This window comes from Pseudophryne corroboree, chromosome 2 (assembly GCF_028390025.1).
Source record: "Pseudophryne corroboree isolate aPseCor3 chromosome 2, aPseCor3.hap2, whole genome shotgun sequence".
NCBI classification, from domain to species: Eukaryota; Metazoa; Chordata; class Amphibia; order Anura; family Myobatrachidae; genus Pseudophryne; species Pseudophryne corroboree.
The window spans coordinates 516,494,835-516,517,653 of NC_086445.1; the positions used below are offsets into that span (position 1 = coordinate 516,494,835).

Genomic DNA, 22,819 nt, shown 5'->3' on the forward strand with positions numbered 1-22,819 from the left:
CCACCTTAGGGAGAGAACTGGGGACGAGTCCGCAGCTCTGCCCTGTCCGAATGGACAAACAGATATGGGCTTTTTTGAGAAAAAAACCACCAATTTGACACTCGCCTGGTCCAGGCCAGGTCCAAGAGCATGTTCACTTTTCATGTGAGATGCTTCAAATCCACAGATTTGACTGGTTTTAAACCAATGTGTTTTGAGGAATCCCAGAACTACGTTGAGATCCCACAGTGCCACTGGAGGCACAAAAGGGGGTTGTATATGCAATACTCCCTTGACAAACTTCTGGACTTCAGGAACTGAAGCCAATTCTTTCTGGAAGAAAAATCGACAGGGCCGAAATTTGAACCTTAATGGACCCCAATTTGAGGCCCATAGACACTCCTGTTTGCAGGAAATGCAGGAATCGACCGAGTTGAAATTTCTTCGTGGGGCCTTCCTGGCCTCACACCACGCAACATATTTTCGCCACATGTGGTGATAATGTTGTGCGGTCACCTCCTTTCTGGCTTTGACCAGGGTAGGAATGACCTCTTCCTGAATGCCTTTTCCCTTAGGATCCGGCGTTCCACCGCCATGCCGTCAAACGCAGCTGCGGTAAGTCTTGGAACAGACATGGTACTTGCTGAAACAAGTCCCTTCTTAGCGGCAGAGGCCATAAGTCCTCTGTGAGCATCTCTTGAAGTTCCGGGTACCAAGTCCTTCTTGGCCAATCCGGAGCCATGAGTATAGTTCTTACTCCTCTACGTCTTATAATTCTCAGTACCTTAGGTATGAAAAGCAGAGGATGGAACACATACACCGACTGGTACACCCACGGTGTTACCAGAACGTCCACAGCTATTGCCTGAGGGTCTCTTAACCTGGCGCAATACCTGTCCCGTTTTTTGTTCAGACGGGACGCCATCATGTCCACCTTTGGTAATTCCCAACGGTTTACAATCATGTGGAAAACTTCCCCATGAAGTTCCCACTCTGCCGGGTGGAGGTCGTGCCTACTGAGGAAGTCTGCTTCCCAGTTTCCATTCCCGGAATGAAACACTGCTGACAGTGCTATCACATGATTTTCCGCCCAGCGAAAAGTCCTTGCAGTTTTTGCCACTGCCCTCCTGCTTCTTGTGCCGCCCTGTCTATTTACGTGGGCGACTGCCGTGATGTTTTATCCCACTGGATCAATACCGGCTGACCTTGAAGCAGAGGTCTTGCTAAGCTTAGAGCATTATAAATTTACCCTTAGCTATATTTATGTGGAGAAAAGTCTCCAGACTTGATCACACTCCCTGGAAATTTTTTCCTTGTGTGACTGCTCCCCAGCCTCTCGGGCTGGCCTCCGTGGTCACCAACATCCAAAACTGAATGCCGAATCTGCGGCCCTCTAGAAGATGAGCACTCTGTAACCACCACAGGAGAGACACCCTTGTCCTTGGATATAGGGTTATCCGCTGATGCATCTGAAGATGCGATCCGGACCATTTGTCCAGCAGATCCCACTGAAAAGTTCTTGCATGAAATCTGCCGACTGGAATTGCTTCGAAGGAAGTCACCATTTTTTTACCATGGCCCTTGTGCAATGATGCACTGATTTTAGGAGGTTCCTGACTAGCTCGGATAACTCCCTGGCTTTCTCTTCCGGGAGAAACACCTTTTTCTGGACTGTGTCCAGAATCATCCCTAAGCACAGGAGACTTGTTGTCGGGATCAGCTGCGATTTTGGAATATTTAGAATCCACCCCTGCTGTTGTAACAGTATCCGAGATAGTGCTACTCCGACCTCCAACTGTTCCCTGGACTTTGCCCTTATCAGGAGATCGTCCAAGTAAGGGATAATTAAGACGCCTTTTCTTCGAAGAAGAACCATCCTTTCGGCCATTACCTTGGTAAAGACCCGGGGTGCCGTGGACAATCCAAACGGCAGCGTCTGAAACTGATAGTGACAGTTCTGTACCACGAACCTGAGGTACCCTTAGTGATAAGGGCAAATTTGGGACATGGAGGTAAGCATCCCTGATGTCTCGGGACACCATATAGTCCCCTTCTTCCCGGTTCGTTATCACTGCTCTGAGTGACTCCATCTTGATTTGAACCTTTGTAAGTGTTCAAATTTTTTTAGATTTAGAATAGGTCTCACCTAGCCTTCTGGCTTCAGTACCACAATATAGTGTGGAATAATACCCCTTTTCTTGTTGTAGGAGGGGTAATTTAATTATCACCTGCTGGGAATACAGCTCGTGAATTGTTTCCCATACTGCCTCCTTGTCGGAGGGAGACCTTGGTAAAGCAGACTTCAGGAGCCTGCGCAGGGGAAACGTCTCGACATTCCAATCTGTACCCCTGGGATACTACTTGTAGGATCCAGGGGTCCTGTACGGTCTCAGCGTCATGCTGAGAGCTTGTCAGAAGCGGTGGAACGCTTCTGTTCCTGGGAATGGGCTGCCTGCTGCAGTCTTCTTCCCTTTCCTCTATCCCTGGGCAGATATGACTCTTATAGGGACGAAAGGACTGAAGCTGAAAAGACGGTGTCTTTTTCTGCAGAGATGTGACTTAGGGTAAAAAACGGTGGATTTTCCAGCAGTTGCCGTGGCCACCAGGTCCGATGGACCGACCCCAAATAACTCCTCTTCCTTTATACGGCAATACACCTTTGTGCCGTTTGGAATCTGCATCACCTGACCACTGTCGTGTCCATAAACATCTTCTGGCAGATATGGACATCGCACTTACTCTTGATGCCAGAGTGCAAATATCCCTCTGTGCATCTCGCATATATAGAAATGCATCCTTTAAATGCTCTATAGTCAATAAAATACTGTCCCTGTCAAGGGTATCAATATTTTTAGTCAGGGAATCCGACCAAGCCACCCCAGCTCTGCACATCCAGGCTGAGGCGATCGCTGGTCGCAGTATAACACCAGTATGTGTGTATATACTTTTTATGATATTTTCCAGCCTCCTGTCAGCTGGCTCCTTGAGGACGGCCCTATCTATAGACGGTACCGCCACTTGTTCTGATAAGCGTGTGAGCGCCTTATCCACCCTAAGGGGTGTTTCCCAACGCGCCCTAACTTCTGGCGGGAAAGGGTATACCGCCCATATTTTCTATCGGGGGGAACCCACGCATCATCACACACTTCATTTAATTTATCTGATTCAGGAAAAACTACGGTAGTTTTTTCACATCCCACATAATACCCTCTTTTGTGGTACTTGTAGTATCAGAAATATGTAACACCTCCTTCATTGCCCTTAACGTGTGGCCCTAATAAGGAATACGTTTGTTTATTCACCGTCGACACTGGATTCAGTGTCCCTGTCTGTGTCTGTGTCGACCGACTAAAGTAAACGGGCGTTTTAAAACCCCTGACGGTGTTTTTGAGACGTCTGGACCGGTACTAATTGTTTGTCGGCCGTCTCATGTCGTCAACCGACCTTGCCGCGTGTTGACATTATCACGTAATTCCCTAAATAAGCCATCCATTCCGGTGTCGACTCCCTAGAGAGTGACATCACCATTACAGGCAATTGCTCCGCCTCCTCACCAACATCGTCCTCATACATGTCGACACACACGTACCGACACACAGCACACACACAGGGAATGCTCTGATAGAGGACAGGACCTACTAGCCCTTTGGAGAGACAGAGGGAGAGTTTGCCAGCACACACCAAAAACGCTATAATTATATAGGGACAACCTTATATAAGTGTTTTCCCTTATAGCATCTTTTTTATATATTTCTAACGCCAAATTAGTGCCCCCCCTCTCTGTTTTAACCCTGTTTCTGTAGTGCAGTGCAGGGGAGAGCCTGGGAGCCTTCCCTCCAGCCTTTCTGTGAGGGAAAATGGCGCTGTGTGCTGAGGAGATAGGCCCCGCCCCTTTTTCGGCGGCCTCGTCTCCCGCTCTTAACGGATTCTGGCAGGGGTTAAATATCTCCATATAGCCCCCGGAGGCTATATGTGAGGTATTTTTAGCCAAAAATAGGTTTTCATTGCCTCCCAGGGCGCCCCCCTTCCAGCGCCCTGCACCCTCAGTGACTGCCGTGTGAAGTGTGCTGAGAGGAAATGGCGCACAGCTGCAGTGCTGTGCGCTACCTTAAGAAGACTGAGGAGTCTTCATGCCGCCGATTCTGGACCTTCTTCTTGTTTCAGCATCTGCAAGGGGGCCGGCGGCGAGGCTCCGGTGACCATCCAGGCTGTACCTGTGATCGTCCCTCTGGAGCTAATGTCCAGTAGCCAAAGAAGCCAATCCATCCTGCACGCAGGTGAGTTCACTTCTTCTCCCCTAAGTCCCTCGTTGCAGTGATCCTGTTGCCAGCAGGACTCACTGTAAAATAAAAAACCTAAGCTAAACTTTTCTAAGCAGCTCTTTAGGAGAGCCACCTAGATTGCACCCTTCTCGGCCGGGCACAAAAATCTAACTGAGGCTTGGAGGAGGGTCATAGGGGGAGGAGCCAGTGCACACCACCTGATCCTAAAGCTTTACTTTTTGTGCCCTGTCTCCTGCGGAGCCGCTATTCCCATGGTCCTTTCAGGAACCCCAGCATCCACTAGGACGATAGAGAAATATGGTTTTAAACAACGTGAAGACAATAACTGCTGCCACTTTTGCAGCGCTGACGTTCTGGTCAATGCTGTTATCCAACAATGAATATGGACCTGAGCAAAATACAAGGCGGCAACCATGTAAAACCATAAAGTACATAGAGGCAGATGTATTAAGCCTGAAGAGTGGTAAGTGTAAGGTGATACAGCCAATCATTACGGGTTTGACAGTTAGAACGTGATTGGCTTGTGCGTTATCACCTTCCACTTATCATTGCTTTATCACTCTCAAGGCTTAAGGCCAGTACTCACCAGCCGATGCGGGAGAGATGTTCGCTCAGCACACATCTTTCCTGCCGCTCAGAACAGCGCGATGTGTGCTGAGTGTATGTGGGGAGACGGGGGGCGCTCATTTCACCCAGCGGGTGAAGTGAGCGACCCGCTAGGCCAATCTAGCAGCAGCGATAGCGATGCGTGGGGCTGCGCATCGGTATCGCTGTGGGGGCTACACACGGAGCGATCTTGCTTAAAATCTAAGCAATCTAGTCAGATTGCTTAGATTTTAAGCAGCGATCGCTCCGTGAGTACCCCCCTTTAATAAACCTGCCCCACAGTTATCTAAATATTCTAATCTCAGAACGTGGCAAATAATATTTTACAATTATTAAAAAGTGTATGTATTAACAGCTGATGTATAATACTGGGATGTCCATGAAAACAAAAACAAATCAAATATAACATACCCTCTGGTCCACATTGGTCTAACTGCACCTCCTTCTTAGCAATTATGTTTACAGCCAAAGAGAAAGCAGAAGCCACATAATATCTCCCAGGTTCAGCAATGATCTTCACACCAGAGCCTTCTGGGAAATACAGGTCCAGTGCTGGATTTATCACAGCTGAAATCTGTTAAGAAATAGATAAGCCATACAGTTTGTGAGCTTCCGAGTCTTTGATTTTATGAATTGCCTGATTCAGATTTGTGTTCAAGATAAAAAAAGATAAAAATTCTCACCTCATTAAACAGATTTTTTTCTTCATCTGTCCCAGGGAAACCTCCTCCAATATCCAGCAGCCACATCTTGTATCCAAACTCAGATGCCATTTCAAACACAAGTCTGGCATCTGAAATGGACTGATCATATGCCTTGGGATTGCTGCAGCCACTGCCCACGTGAAAACTGAAATACAAAAAAAAAAAACCACACACACTGAAATCAAAAGGGAACACTTCTTCACATATACAGGTAGATTGCACATACTAGACATCTCTTTCATCCCCGTTTGTGCCCACATTTCCAGACCTTCCCAATCTGCTACCATTATAATGAGATGTCATATCTTCAACATGGCTTAGATTTAATGTAAAGTTTGTAGGAACGATATAATGAATGGCATACTAAATAGTTATGGATGAACTCTCCAAACCAACTACGTTATACATTTGTTTAACATACATTCTTGATTCTATACTTAAAACCACTTGCCTGGCATGGTCGCATCAGATGCGACCATGCCTGCAAGTGCTCTATCTGACCTGGTCGCACAGGATGTGACCAGTCAGATAGAGAGTGTTAGCAGTGGCATGGAAGATAAACTTAATTTGCGATAAGGTTAAAGTCATGTTCTTCACTTAATTCACTCATAAAAAAACCCTGACAATCTCAGAACGGTTTTCGGCAAAATAAATAGTCAGTTAAGTGGTTAAAGGGGGAAATTAAAATGTTTGAAAAGTTGGTTGGGTGTCGTTTTTTCCTGTCTATTAGACAGGAAAAAACAGACACCCAACTGACTTTTCAAACATTTGAATTCCCCCAAAAAATATCTTCTTAGGTGATCATAAATAAACAAGGTGCCACCCATGTCTGGAAGGCACCAGCTGTACTTATTTCAAATTAATGGAGACGATCGGGGGAATGTAATAGCCTCTGATTTTGAAAAACTGGTGATTGCTCCGTTTCAAGTCACAGTATGTAACAGAATGCGACTAGAGGCAAACGCTCCAGAAATTCACCAGACTCGCTCTACACTGGAAACAAGTTGCCATCCTGATTTTTGCAATGTCAAACATACAAGTCGTCAGGTGTAATAGCCTAAAACTTCTAAGCTTGCCGGAAAATTGCCAGAAAAACTTGCAAAATAAAAGAGGTGCCTCTGCCCGGCAAGATTGCTTTAACTGTGTTTAGGTTATCTGTCTGGGCAGAAAACAATGTAGAGTCGCATTAAACATATGTATTACTCAATTAAAGGGCCCCAGAAAATACATATTATGATGGGCCATTATTATTTAACATTTTAAATCATGAAAACAGTGTTTTATGTTAACTGAGACCAGCTTAATTAATGATAAAAGTACATGCTGGCACTTGTAGTGCCACAAGTTTGTAATCTAATTGGTGCTTTTATCATTAATAATTAATATGGCTCCAATTAATATAAAAATAAGAATTTACTTACCAATAATTCTATTTCTCGGAGTCCGTAGTGGATGCTGGGGTTCCTGAAAGGACCATGGGGAATAGCGGCTCCGCAGGAGACAGGGCACAAAAAGTAAAGCTTTACGATCAGGTGGTGTGTACTGGCTCCTCCCCCTATGACCCTCCTCCAAGCCTCAGTTAGGTACTGTGCCCGGACGAGCGTACACAATAAGGAAGGATTTATGAATCCCGGGTAAGACTCATACCAGCCACACCAATCACACCGTACAACCTGTGATCTAAACCCAGTTAACAGTATGATAACAGCGGAGCCTCTGAAAAGATGGCTCACAACAATAATAACCCGATTTTTGTAACTATGTACAAGTAATGCAGATAATCCGCACTTGGGATGGGCGCCCAGCATCCACTACGGACTCCGAGAAATAGAATTATCGGTAAGTAAATTCTTATTTTCTCTATCGTCCTAGTGGATGCTGGGGTTCCTGAAAGGACCATGGGGATTATACCAAAGCTCCCAAACGGGCGGGAGAGTGCGGATGACTCTGCAGCACCGAATGAGAGAACTCCAGGTCCTCCTTAGCCAGGGTATCAAATTTGTAGAATTTTACAAACGTGTTCTCCCCCGACCACGTAGCCGCTCGGCAGAGTTGTAATGCCGAGACCCCTCGGGCAGCCGCCCAAGAAGAACCCACCTTCCTTGTGGAGTGGGCTTTTACCGATTTTGGCTGTGGCAGGCCTGCCACAGAATGTGCAAGCTGAATCGTACTACAAATCCAGCGAGCAATAGTCTGCTTAGACGCAGGAGCGCCCAACTTGTTGGGAGCATATAGTATAAACAGCGAGTCAGATTTCCTGACTCCAGCTGTCCTTGAAATGTATATTTTTAAAGCTCTGACAACGTCCAACAACTTGGAGTCCTCCAAGTCGCTTGTAGCCGCAGGCACTACAATAGGTTGGTTCAGATGAAATGCTGACACCACCTTAGGGAGAAAATGCGGACGAGTCCGCAGTTCTGCCCTGTCCGAATGGAAAATCAGATATGGGCTTTTGTAAGATAAAGCTGCCAGTTCTGGCACTCTCCTGGCCGAAGCCAGGGCTAGTAGCATGGTCACTTTCCATGTGAGATATTTCAAATCCACAGTTTTTAGTGGTTCAAACCAATGAGATTTGAGAAAGTCCAAAACAACATTGAGATCCCACGGTGCCACTGGAGGCACCACAGGGGGCTGTATATGCAGCACTCCCTTAACAAAAGTCTGGACTTCAGGAACTGAAGCCAATTCTTTTTGGAAGAAAATCGACAGGGCCGAAATTTGAACCTTAATAGATCCCAATTTGAGACCCATAGACAATCCTGATTGCAGGAAATGTAGGAATCGACCCAGTTGAAATTCCTCCGTCGGAGCACTCCGATCCTCGCACCACGCAACATATTTTCGCCAAATGCGGTGATAATGTTGCGCGGTTACTTCCTTCCTTGCTTTAATCAAAGTAGGAATGACTTCTTCCGGCATGCCTTTTTCCTTTAGGATCCGGCGTTCAACCGCCATGCCGTCAAACGCAGCCGCGGTAAGTCTTGAAACAGACAGGGACCCTGCTGAAGCAAGTCCCTTCTCAGAGGTAGAGGCCACGGATCTTCCGTGATCATCTCTTGAAGTTCCGGGTACCAAGTCCTTCTTGGCCAATCCGGAACCACTAGTATCGTTCTTACGCCTCTTTGCCGTATAATTCTCAATACTTTTGGTATGAGAGGCAGAGGAGGAAACACATACACCGACTGGTACACCCAAGGCGTTACCAGCGCGTCCACAGCTATTGCCTGCGGATTGTCAGGTCCGGGTGTTTTTGTGAATCCGTTAACCTGGAACCAACCACAGGGGTAGGTGCTGGGGTATGAAGAAAACAGGGAGGACGAAGGAAGTTCCGTTTCATATATTTATTAAAGTAACAATTCAGTAAGGAGTTAAATGACTAGTTGTTAATCATCATTATACTGAAGTATTGCAGGAATGACAGAAATAATATGCAAGAGAAAACTCAGAAATAAATAAAAGAAATGTTCATGGAAACATATGCAAAAACAAGCTGAAGAATAAATGTTGAATTGTCCAAATATAAACAGGCTTTGATGCTGAACTGCAGATTGTGTTTAACTGGTTAATGCAGACATGGAGAATTAACTGTAAGAATTTGCAATGGAGTTTTAAGAGTTAACTGAGAGACTGTGAAGAATTATCCTTGTAATGACAACATAGAAAAAGTACTGAATTGGGTTACTTGCGGGTTCCGGAGATCACTGTGAAACTGTAGTAGATGGCGAGGTGATGAATGGGTTAAATGCAGAGTTGAACAAACGAACAGCTGAGGGAATTGGAATCCTCCAGACTTTGTATGATAGGCAGACAGACAAGGTAACCTCATGCAGGACACTGGGAATCCAAGTATTTCCAATAGGTGTGCAATTGACTGATAGCACAATGGAGAGCCGGTAGATCTTTGGCAGTGAAGGCTGCAAAACGGACCTCTGGGAACGGAGGCGATATCTGGACCACGGGAATCACACAGGAATGCACGGAGAGAGTTCAGAGCTAGAGCACAGCTTTGATACAACAAAGCACTGGCCCAGAGTGACATAATCCCAGCCTACTTAAAGGCAGCACAAGCACGGGATTGGCTTACACCTGCCCACAGGTGTTTTCACAAGTGCTCAGTATTAGCTATTTGGTCTCCAACATGGCCACCTCCTATACAGCAGACACACCGCAGTGCCTTAGGCCATTTGGTCCCCGCACTCACAGTTCCCAGACTCTGCATTACCTGTGCCATTGATCACGCCGTGTCCCCACACGGGCGCACAGCACCGCGAGCAACCGCACTGGCAACGGATGAACCCCAGAACCCGCAAAGGTGAGAGACCGGTTCGTGACAGTACCCCCTCTTCTACGGGTGGTCTCCGAACACCTTTGAACCTTGTCAGGATTTTTGGAGAAGTATTTCTGTACCAGTCTTGGAGCATGAACATCTTCAGAGAAAACCCAGGATCTCTCCTCCGGGCCGTAACCCTTCCAGTCGACCAGAAACTGTAAACGTCCATATCGGGAACGTGAGTCCACAATCTCTTTAACTTCAAATTCCTCATTCTGCAAAGAGTGAACTTTAGGAGATTTGGACTGGGTAGTACGGAACTTATTGAGAATCAAAGGCTTCAGTAAAGATGTATGAAAGGCGTTAGGAATTCTCAAAGACGGTGGCAGCTTGACTTTGTATGACACAGGGTTGAGTACCTTTACAATGGGAAATGGACCAATAAACCTGGGAGCAAATTTCTTAGAAGGAACTTTGAACTTGAGATTGCGCGTAGAAATCCAAACTTGGTCTCCCACTTTGTAATTCGGTACAGCTTTACGTTTTTTATCTGCAAAAGATTTATAACGAGCGGAAGTTTTGACCAAGGACTTACGTACACAACTCCAGATGCTAGATAGACGTTGAAGCTCTTGATCTGCCGCTGGGACCTCTAGGGCTGGCAATGGATGAAACTCTGGCACACGAGGATGAAAGCCGAAGTTAATATAAAAGGGCGTAGATTCTGAAGATGAATGGAAGAGATTATTATGAGCAAATTCTGCCAATGGAAGGTAGTCAACCCAGTCATCCTGTGAGGACGATATATATAGCCGGAGAAATGTTTCAAGGTCTTGGTTGACTCTCTCAGTTTGTCCATCTGTCTGAGGATGATATGCAGAAGAAAAGTTCAACTTGACATTTAAAGATGAACAAAGCGACCTCCAAAACTTGGCCACAAACTGTGTTCCCCGATCAGAAACAATTTCTCGAGGAAGGCCATGCAACTTGAAGATTTCAGAGATGAACAATCTGGCTAGTAAAGGGGCTGATGGTAACCCAGTTAATGGAATGAAATGTGCCATTTTCGAAAATCGATCCACTATCACCCAAATGGTATTTCGCCCTTTTGATGGAGGTAGATCGGTCACGAAATCCATTGAGATATGAGTCCATGGTTGTTTGGGTATGGATAGTGGATGTAACAAACCTGGTGGAGAACTTCTTGGACTCTTATGTTGGGCACATTTAGGACATGCTGCTATAAACTCTTGGACATCGGCTTTGAGACGTGGCCACCAATAAGACTGTTGAATAAACTTGAGAGTCTTTAGAACCCCAGGATGACCCATGAAGGAAGAGGAGTGAGCCCAGGTAAGCAGCCGTTTTCGAAGACTTGTGGCGACAAAGGTCTTGCCAGGCGGAGGAACTGGAGAGGTTCGAGTCATTAAAAAGGACCTAGGATTCACAATGGCTTGATTCGTGGTAGCATCATTTAATTCAGAAGAAGCAAAGGACCGGGAAAGGGCATCTGCCTTTTTGTTCTGAGACCCTGGACGATAGGTGAGTTTGAAATCAAATCGTGAGAAGAAAAGCGCCCATCGGGCTTGTCGTGGATTCAAACACTGAGCTGACTGCAGATACAGAAGATTCTTATGATCAGTATAAACTGTAATGCGATGTTGAGCTCCTTCTAGAAGGTATCTCCACTCCTCAAATGCCAACTTGATGGCAAGTAACTCTTGCTCACCGATTGCATAATTACGTTCTGCCGGGAGGAACTTACGGGAGAAATATCCGCAGGGATGGACCTTTTTATCTTCAAAGACTTGTGACAACACAGCTCCTACTGCTTCTGTAGATGCATCCACCTCTAGTAGAAAGGGACGATTCAGATCAGGCTGTCGAAGAATGGGGGCTGACACAAAGGCTTGCTTTAAATCAGAGAAGGCTTTGATTGCTTCTGAAGACCAGTTCGTAGGATTTGCTCCCTTACGAGTTAGGGCTGTGATGGGAGCAGCTAACGTAGAATAATTCTTAATGAATCTCCTATAGAAATTAGCAAAGCCGAGAAATCGCTGAATCCCCTTGAGAGTTGTAGGAGTGGACCAATCTCGGATAGCTTGTACCTTACCGGGATCCATACATAGCTCTGATCCAGAAATGATGTAACCAAGGAACGGTATGGAAGATACTTCAAAAGTGCACTTCTCTAACTTACAATAAAGTTGATTTTTCCTTAGACGTGTCAGTACCTCTTTAACTTGGTGACGGTGAGACTTTATATCCCTAGAGAATATTAGGATATCATCCAGGTACACTACTAGACACTTGTAGAGAAGATCACGAAAAAGTTCATTCACATAGCTTTGAAAAACTGCAGGTGCATTACAAAGACCGAAAGGCATTACAAGGTATTCGTAATGCCCATCCCGGGTATTAAAAGCAGTCTTCCACTCGTCCCCTTCTCGGATGCGGATTAAATTGTAGGCCCCTCGGAGATCCAGTTTTGTAAACACAGTAGCTCCTTTTACCCGGTCAAATAATTCTGGAATTAAGGGTAATGGATACTTGTTTTTCACAGTGATCTCATTGAGTCCACGGTAATCTATGCATGGTCGTAACCCACCGTCCTTCTTCTTAACGAAAAAGAATCCGGCTCCTGCAGGTGAAGAAGATGGTCTGATAAATCCTTTGGTGAGATTTTCTTGTATATAATCAGACATAGCTTGCGTCTCTGGGATGGATAGCGGATAAATTCGTCCCCTAGGAGGTGTTTTACCTGGAACCAGGACAATTGGGCAGTCCCATTCGCGATGAGGAGGTAGAGAGTCTGCTGCTTGTTTACTGAAAACATCCGCAAAGGATTGATACACCGGAGGTAGGTCGGGAAGGCTGATTGACCGGAGAGGTACAATTGAGGCTAAACAGTTCTTGGTACAAGATTTACCCCATGAAAGGACTTCCATGGTTTGCCAATTAAGTTGAGGGTTATGTTTCTGCAGCCAAGGTAAACCAAGTATCACATCTTGAGAGGCTTTGGGAATCACGTAGAAGGAGAGGTATTCGGAATGGAGCACACCAACTTTCATCTTGAGACATACGGTTCGATGAGTAATTATACCATCTGGAATTCGACTTCCATCCACTGCTGTAACGGCAACTGCTGCTTCCAGAGGCATGGTTTGAACTTTAGACCGCATGACAAAGGCTGAGGAGATGAAGTTCTCGGCTGCCCCAGAATCTAGGAGAGCTGAAACTTTCACTGTAGAACTTGGCACTTCTAATTGAATAGACAAGGTCGGCTCTTTCCCAGAACGTGATTCTAGAGTAACTCCTAGCTTAACCTCTCTTGTATAAGCTAGGAGCGAGAGTTTCCCGGTCGGAGTTTGCAGAATTTAACTAAGTGTTCAGAGGACCCACAGTACATGCAGAGGTTACCCTGTCGACGACGAAGTCGTTCCTCTTCTGTGAGGCGAGAGCGCCCAATCTGCATAGGTTCGTCTGTCGTTACCGGAGACTGTGATGAAGAATCTTGTCGAGGCCTAGGATGATAACGTGGACTGGATCGCTCTGCCCTGAATTTCTCTAAACATCGCTCCCTGTAGCGTAGGTCAAGTTTGTTACAGAGAGAAATCAATTCATCCAGTTTAGTTGGCACATCCCGGATAGTTAAATCGTCCTTGATTCTCTCAGAAAGTCCATTCCAAAACGCGGCGATCAGGGCCTCCTCATTCCAGTTTAACTCTGAAGACAACGTGCGAAACTGAACAATATATTGATTGACAGGACGTAAACCTTGACGTAGACGGAGAATCTCCAAAGATGCTGAGGTGGTCCTGCCGGGTTCGTCAAAGATTCTCCGGAAAGAAGATACAAACTCTTTGTAATTAGAGAGGATAGGATCACCTCTCTCCCATAATGGTGATGCCCACTCCAGAGCCTGACCGGAGAGGAGGGCAATAATATATGCGACCTTAGAACGAGCTGATGGGAAACTGGCGGACATCAGTTCGAACTGGATCTCGCATTGATTCAGGAATCCCCTGCAAAGTTTTGGAGTTCCGTCAAACTTACTCGGAGAGGGTAACTGCAAGCGGGACATAGGCAGCATCACAGGAGAAGCTGTAGTGGTAACTGGGACAACCGGAGTTGGAATCTGGACTTGAGACGTTTTAATTGCTGTATGAAGAGTCTCTAAACGGTCTGCCATAGTTTGCATAAACTGCACTATTTGTGTCTGTATAGACTCCTGGTTTTCCAGACGGGAAAGGATATTTGACGTAGCACCGCCTCTTGCGAATTGGTCACTTGACGGATCCATGTGGCCAGTGCTTACTGTCAGGTCCGGGTGTTTTTGTGAATCCGTTAACCTGGAACCAACCACAGGGGTAGGTGCTGGGGTATGAAGAAAACAGGGAGGACGAAGGAAGTTCCGTTTCATATATTTATTAAAGTAACAATTCAGTAAGGAGTTAAATGACTAGTTGTTAATCATCATTATACTGAAGTATTGCAGGAATGACAGAAATAATATGCAAGAGAAAACTCAGAAATAAATAAAAGAAATGTTCATGGAAACATATGCAAAAACAAGCTGAAGAATAAATGTTGAATTGTCCAAATATAAACAGGCTTTGATGCTGAACTGCAGATTGTGTTTAACTGGTTAATGCAGACATGGAGAATTAACTGTAAGAATTTGCAATGGAGTTTTAAGAGTTAACTGAGAGACTGTGAAGAATTATCCTTGTAATGACAACATAGAAAAAGTACTGAATTGGGTTACTTGCGGGTTCCGGAGATCACTGTGAAACTGTAGTAGATGGCGAGGTGATGAATGGGTTAAATGCAGAGTTGAACAAACGAACAGCTGAGGGAATTGGAATCCTCCAGACTTTGTATGATAGGCAGACAGACAAGGTAACCTCATGCAGGACACTGGGAATCCAAGTATTTCCAATAGGTGTGCAATTGACTGATAGCACAATGGAGAGCCGGTAGATCTTTGGCAGTGAAGGCTGCAAAACGGACCTCTGGGAACGGAGGCGATATCTGGACCACGGGAATCACACAGGAATGCACGGAGAGAGTTCAGAGCTAGAGCACAGCTTTGATACAACAAAGCACTGGCCCAGAGTGACATAATCCCAGCCTACTTAAAGGCAGCACAAGCACGGGATTGGCTTACACCTGCCCACAGGTGTTTTCACAAGTGCTCAGTATTAGCTATTTGGTCTCCAACATGGCCACCTCCTATACAGCAGACACACCGCAGTGCCTTAGGCCATTTGGTCCCCGCACTCACAGTTCCCAGACTCTGCATTACCTGTGCCATTGATCACGCCGTGTCCCCACACGGGCGCACAGCACCGCGAGCAACCGCACTGGCAACGGATGAACCCCAGAACCCGCAAAGGTGAGAGACCGGTTCGTGACACGGATCTCTTGACCTGGCGCAATACCTGTCCAGTTTTTTGTTGAGGCGAGACGCCATCATGTCCACCATTGGTCTTTCCCAACGGGTTACCAGCATGTGGAAAACTTCTGGATGAAGTCCCCACTCTCCCGGGTGAAGGTCGTGTCTGCTGAGGAAGTCTGCTTCCCAGTTGTCCACTCCCGGGATGAACACTGCTGACAGTGCTATCACATGATTCTCTGCCCAGCGAAGAATCCTTGCAGCTTCTGCCATTGCACTCCTGCTTCTTGTGCCGCCCTGTCTGTTCACATGGGCGACTGCCGTGATGTTGTCCGACTGGATCAACACCGGTTTTCCTTGAAGCAGAGGTTCTGCCTGGCTTAGAGCATTGTAGATTGCTCTTAGTTCCAGAATGTTTATGTGAAGAGACGTTTCCAGGCTCGACCACACGCCCTGGAAGTTTCTTCCTTGTGTGACTGCTCCCCAGCCTCTCAGGCTGGCGTCCGTGGTCACCAGGATCCAATCCTGTATGCCGAATCTGCGGCCCTCCAATAGATGAGCACTCTGCAACCACCACAGAAGAGATACCCTTGTCCTTGGAGACAGGGTTATCCGCTGGTGCATCTGAAGATGCGACCCTGACCATTTGTCCAACAGATCCCTCTGGAAAATTCTTGCGTGGAATCTGCCGAATGGAATTGCTTCGTAAGAAGCCACCATTTTTCCCAGGACTCTTGTGCATTGATGTACAGACACCTTTCCTGGTTTTAGGAGGTTCCTGACAAGCTCGGATAACTCCTTGGCTTTTTCCTCCGGGAGAAAAACCTTTTTCTGAACCGTGTCCAGAATCATCCCTAGGAACAGCAGACGTGTTGTCGGAATTAACTGGGATTTTGGAATATTCAGAATCCACCCGTGCTGTTTTAGCACTTCTTGAGACAGTGCTAATCCCATCTCTAGCTGTTCTCTGGACCTTGCCCTTATTAGGAGATCGTCCAAGTATGGGATAATTAATACGCCTTTTCTTCGAAGAAGAATCATCATCTCGGCCATTACCTTGGTAAAGACCCGAGGTGCCGTGGACAATCCGAACGGCAGCGTCTGAAACTGATAGTGACAGTTCTGTACGACGAACCTGAGGTACCCCTGGTGTGAGGGGTAAATTGGAACGTGGAGATACGCATCCTTGATGTCCAAGGATACCATAAAGTCCCCTTCTTTCAGGTTCGCTATCACTGCTCTGAGTGACTCCATCTTGAACTTGAACTTCTTTATGTACAGGTTCAAGGATTTCAGATTTAGAATAGGTCTTACCGAGCCATCCGGCTTCGGTACCACAAATAGAGTGGAATAATACCCCTTTCCTTGTTGTAAAAGGGGTACCTTGACTATCACCTGCTGAGAGTACAGCTTGTGAATGGCTTCCAAGACCGTCACCCTGTCGGAGGGGGACGTTGGTAAAGCAGACTTCAGGAAACGGCGAGGTGGATCCGTCTCTAGTTCCAACCTGTACCCCTGAGATATTATCTGCAGGATCCAGGGATCTACCTGCGAGTGAGCCCACTGCGCGCTGAAATTCTTGAGACGACCCCCCACCGCCCCCGAGTCCGCTTGAGAAGCCCCAGCGTCATGCTGAGGCTTTTGTAGAAGCGGGGGAGGGCTTCTGTTCCTGGGAAGGAGCTGCCTGTTGCTGTCTCTTCCCCCTTCCTCTGCCTCGTGGCAGATATGAATATCCCTTTGCTCTCTTGTTTTTAAAGGAACGAAAGGGCTGCGGTTGAAAAGTCGGTGTCTTTTTCTGTTGGGGAGTGACTTGAGGTAAAAAGGTGAATTTCCCGGCTGTAGCCGTGGCCACCAAATCCGATAGACCGACACCAAATAACTCCTCCCCTTTATACGGCAAAACTTCCATATGCCGTTTTGAATCCGCATCGCCTGACCACTGTCGCGTCCATAAACTTCTTCTGGCCGAAATGGACATAGCACTTACCCGTGATGCCAGTGTGCAGATATCCCTCTGTGCATCACGCATATAAAGAAATGCATCCTTTATTTGCTCTAAAGACAGTAAAACATTGTCCCTATCCAGGGTATCAATATTTTCAATCAGGGACTCTGACCAAGCTACCCCAGCACTGCACATCCAGGCTGTCGCTATAGCTGGTCGTAGTATAACACCTGTATGTGTGTATATACTTTTTTGGATATTTTCCATCCTCCTATCTGCTGGATCTTTAAGTGCGGCCGTCTCAGGAGAGGGTAACGCCACTTGTTTTGATAAGCGTGTGAGCGCCTTGTCCACCCTAGGAGGTGTTTCCCAGCGCGCCCTAACCTCTGGCGGGAAAGGGTATAAAGCCAATAACTTCTTTGAAATTAGCATTTTTTTATCGGGGGCAACCCACGCTTCATCACACACCTCATTTAATTCATCTGATTCAGGAAAAACTATAGGTAGTTTTTTCACACCCCACATGATACCCTGTTTTGTGGTACCTATAGTATCAGCAATATGTAACGCCTCCTTCATTGCCAAAATCATATAACGTGTGGCCCTACTAGAAAATACGGTTGATTCGTCACCGTCGCCACTGGAATCAGTGCCTGTGTCTGTGTCGACCGACTGAGGCAAAGGGCGTTTTACAGCCCCTGACGGTGTTTGAGGCGCCTGGACAGGCACTAATTGATTGTCCGGCCGTCTCATGTCGTCAAACGACTGCTTTAGCGTGTTGACACTATCCCGTAATTCCATAAATAAAGGCATCCATTCTGGTGTCGACCCCCTAGGAGGTGACATCCCCATATTTGGCAATTGCTCCGCCTCCACACCAATATCGTCCTCATACATGTCGACACACACGTACCGACACACAGCAGACACACAGGGAATGCTCTTAACGAAGACAGGACCCCACTAGCCCTTTGGGGAGACAGAGGGAGAGTTTGCCAGCACACACCAAAAGCGCTATATATGACAGGGATAGCCTTATAATAAGTGATCCCTGTATAGCTGCTTTAATAATATAGTTTTGCCACAATTTTGCCCCCCCTCTCTTGTTTTACCCTGTTTCTGTAGTGCAGTGCAGGGGAGAGCCTGGGAGCCTTCCTGACCAGCGGAGCTGTGTGAGGAAAATGGCGCTGTGTGCTGAGGAGATAGGCCCCGCCCCTTTTTCGGCGGGCTCGTCTCCCGCTCTTTAGTGGATTCTGGCAGGGGTTAAATATCTCCATATAGCCCCCGGAGGCTATATGTGAGGTATTTTTAGCCAAAAAAGGTTTTCATTTGCCTCCCAGGGCGCCCCCCTCCCAGCGCCCTGCACCCTCAGTGACTGCCGTGTGAAGTGTGCTGAGAGGAAAATGGCGCACAGCTGCAGTGCTGTGCGCTACCTTAAGAAGACTGAGGAGTCTTCTGCCGCCGATTCTGGACCTCTTCTCGTTTCAGCATCTGCAAGGGGGCCGGCGGCGAGGCTCCGGTGACCATCCAGGCTGTACCTGTGATCGTCCCTCTGGAGCTAATGTCCAGTAGCCAAGAAGCCAATCCATCCTGCACGCAGGTGAGTTCACTTCTTCTCCCCTAAGTCCCTCGTTGCAGTGATCCTGTTGCCAGCAGGACTCACTGTAAAATAAAAAACCTAAGCTAAACTTTTCTAAGCAGCTCTTTAGGAGAGCCACCTAGATTGCACCCTTCTCGGCCGGGCACAAAAATCTAACTGAGGCTTGGAGGAGGGTCATAGGGGGAGGAGCCAGTACACACCACCTGATCGTAAAGCTTTACTTTTTGTGCCCTGTCTCCTGCGGAGCCGCTATTCCCCATGGTCCTTTCAGGAACCCCAGCATCCACTAGGACGATAGAGAAATATATTTGTATGCAGAATGTTACATGTAATTGTTTTTTTATTATTATTGCCCCCAATAATAAAATAATTATGGCTCATCAATATTTCATTATTTTTCAGACTCTTTAATTGAGTATTAATGAGTGACTAAGTAATATGTATGCTTAATGTGGCTCTTTATTATGTTCCGACCGGACAGATAGTGCACAATGCATGTAATTTGTGAAAACTCCGGCCACAGCCATTTCCTGGCGAGTTTTAGGCAAGTTACCAGCGAGTTACTAGTTTTTACCTGCCAAAATTCGCTGAAATTTGTTGTCAACTTTCATATTAAAGGGGCCCATTTGTTAATAATAGCATCCTCAACATGATAGGTGGCACGCTATTATGACCCAGAATCGCACTGCAGGAGGAAATTATTCCACCAGGATGTAACACTGGACACCAGCAAGGACAGGGGGCCCCTGGAACCCTCTGCTGATTACTTATGCAATCTACAGCCAATAGACTACAACGGGCTAACGCCATCTTCAGGTAGCGTCATCTGCAGGGGCCAAGCTCGGGAACAAGCCACAAATACTTAATGATCAACTGGCGCCTTAAGACACAAAATCAGTTTCTATCACATCTGGTGACTTTGTGGCCAAAGTTCCTAGAATCTCTGTGCAATTTCTACAGAATCCAAATTTGTAAAAAAAATAAAAAATGATCAATTACATTTTGCCTATGGAGCAAATGTATGAACAAAACATTTTTCACTACAATATAGCAGCTACTGCTTTGTTGATTTTTTGTTGAGAAGCAGGAAGATGTATTGTCGGAGTGTAAGACTATCAGTTGACGCAGGTGGAGTGAGAAAACACATGTCCTATCAAACAGTACTTAATAACAGCTGATACTATATTGGCCCCACAGAAGAGTATGGGGGTGCCAATATCATACAATCTTACTGCCACCATTAAAGAAAACAAGGATTTCTCTACGTTAACACCTTTAATATATATTGGGAAACTAAGTATGTCATGTCCCGCTGGATCTAACACATTCCGCACTTATCATTAGTTCATACATTCCAACTCACCTAACGCCAATGACATCAACATGTAGATTCTTAGCCATTTCTAGTAAGTGCCGGCATGATTTCAATGGAGCCCCAAACTTTACGCTAAGACGCGTGGACGAATTGGTGTCATCTGTAGCTATGCGCAAAACCATCCTATAACGAACAATAAAGACAGTTAGGCTCCAAAAACTCTTAATAGTTAAAGTAATCCAGCTTCCAAAATACTGCTCTCCAATTTCTGGTCATGCAACGACAGGTACATACTTGGCATTTGGGTGGTTCCGCGACACTTTGGACAGCTCCACTTCATTGTCAAAAGTCATCATCTGTACTCCATGTTTTGCAGCATATTTCATTTGGGATATCTGTTTACATGGGTTAGCATAAATAATGTTTTCCGGAATCACTCCAATGCTTTGTACTAGTTCAATCTCAGTCTGCAGAGAAAATAATTATACAGTGTGTTACATATCTGTAGAGATTCAATAATACATTATCTTCCCAAGTGATGGCGAATCAAAACCAAGAGACCCATCATCCTTTGATTACCTTGCTGGCACAGTCAAATCCGGCCCCCAGCTCAGCCAGAACCTGAACAACACCCCTGCTGCTATTACATTTGACAGCATAAAAAGGCTTCACGCGGGGTAGAGCTTTCAAAAACCGCAGATGTTTCGTCACAACATCCCCCAGGTCCGCAACGAAGAAGGCATCTTGGTCGTCCTGAGGACAGATACAGGGGATACTTTACACAGGAAAGAGATATATCAAAGCAAGAATAACTATTTAGCTAGTGCATGACCTCTGTACATTCTGTATTCTTTTCATATTTCAGAGAAACCTATTATAGTCTTCAGGATATTTTGATATTTAACTGCAGCCAATAAAAAATATTTTTCTAATAATATTCATATAGTCTGATATATGGAAATTAATACAAGAAACAATAAAACATAATGCATGGATAACCAACTAGATGGAGTTGATCACGGACACTGGAGTTATGTTTTTGTCATACCATTAGCAGCATCGGAAGGCTGTTTTAATGGTGATGCAGTTAAAATACCAACAGTCAGAAGACAGATAATAGGATTCTGACAGTTAGAATCCCAACGCATCCCGGAGGTAAGTACAGTGGTTGGGGTTAGGGTTAGACACATGCTGCTGGGGTGGGGGAGGTTAAGGTTAAACTGCCAGGGTAGGGGAGGTTAGAGTTAGGCCAAGTAAACATTAGAACGATAAGTGGCACGATAAATCATGCAGATCGTCTAATGTGTATGCACTGTTGCATGCTCCCGCAGATGACATACAAGGTCTATCAGTACACTGGGCAGTGTGTACGGGCAATCTAGCATGGTCCAGCCTGTCAGCCTGATGTGTACTTGGCCTTAGGCTGCGGGAAGGGTTAGGGTTTGGTTGTGGGAGGCAAAGATTAGGGTTAGGGTAAAAATACCGTGATGTGTCAGGATTCTGGCAGTCAGATATTTCGTACCCAACCCGTTTATGACTTTCAGTACTTATCTATGGTGTGGGCACCAGGGAAGGGGGGGTTATAATGGCATTGCAGGGGGAGCGGTTATAGGGTACTTACAGTCTTTGAGACATCATTAATGATTTCCTCTATCAGGTCCCTGGCCACAAATCCTTCCTCCACCATGATAAAGTCAGTTTCCTGGATATACCCTGGCATTGTAATCTTCTAGTGGGGTCCTACCGACAATTTGTAAGTATGTTGTTTTTAAGTATGCAACAAGCTGAAATGAAGGACAACAGAATTTCAGAAAGTGAGCACACACACCAAACAACAAAAAAGCACTAATATGTAACAAACACACACACACACACACACACACACACACACACACACACACACACACACACACACACACACCTGTATCGCACAGGGATGCGGACCATTACCTTCTATCACAGCACCCAAGGAGGCTCTGCTGTGAACTCGGAGATTTTGCAGCACCCCGGGCTGGTGGTGGTGTCGCCGCTGCTGGCGTCTTGTGGTCTCTGTAGGAAGAGAACAGCGATGAGACTGGGCACCGTGACAGCACTGCCATTCTGCCAACGTCCTCCACAAATGCACATCCAGCCATCGCTGTCTGGGATGCAGACATGATATATGTACGGAGGGGTCAGCAGCCTGCTTACCTTAGCACGCATTTACACAGCCGCTTCCCATGGATGTTGTTGGTAAGAAGCGCCCGTCCTCCTCCTAGCCCTGTCACACGTCCCGCTGCTGCCTCTGGTCTTCTTCTCGGGCCGGACACCCCATATATAGGTCACTGGCGGCTGAGGCACATGGTAACGCCACGCCTTTCCAGGCATCACAACATATCAGCGTCCCCGCTTAGATCGCAACGTGACGTCACTGTGTGGCCGGGTGGTGGCATCCGATCCTTTCTGTGCCTTCAGCACATAGCACAATGGTTGGGGCGGAGACTGTCAGTGTCATGTAGTAACACATATTATTTACACACGTGATGGTGACTAATACTAGTGGGGAAATTCAGGCTGCAAGTGACAGGATATACTGTGAGGTCATTGATGTGAGTTAGAACAAGATTGGGGCTGTTTTCTAAACTGAAGGTGTCCAGAGGAGAACTTTGTTTTCAGTTTGCTACTATAGTAAATCAGAATTATATTTATAGTCATGAGCGCTAAATGCATGCTGCCCATT

At 46.2% G+C, this 22,819-nt stretch overlaps 1 protein-coding gene across 1 annotated transcript in view; it reads right to left on the reverse strand.

Annotated features, from left to right (window-relative positions):
- Positions 1–22,560, reverse strand: part of AZIN2 (antizyme inhibitor 2) — a 42,599-nt gene extending 20,039 nt beyond the window's left edge. Inside the window, exons 1-8 of the mRNA XM_063954125.1 lie at positions 22,291–22,560; positions 22,051–22,149; positions 21,722–21,884; positions 20,680–20,853; positions 20,395–20,567; positions 20,149–20,283; positions 5,552–5,717; positions 5,280–5,442 (exon numbers count right to left, since the gene is read on the reverse strand). Of these exons, the coding sequence (XP_063810195.1) occupies positions 5,280–5,442; positions 5,552–5,717; positions 20,149–20,283; positions 20,395–20,567; positions 20,680–20,853; positions 21,722–21,820 (910 nt within the window). The 5' untranslated portion in view covers positions 21,821–21,884; positions 22,051–22,149; positions 22,291–22,560. The remainder of the gene's footprint in view (positions 1–5,279; positions 5,443–5,551; positions 5,718–20,148; positions 20,284–20,394; positions 20,568–20,679; positions 20,854–21,721; positions 21,885–22,050; positions 22,150–22,290) is intronic.
- Positions 22,561–22,819: the final 259 nt, after the last annotated feature.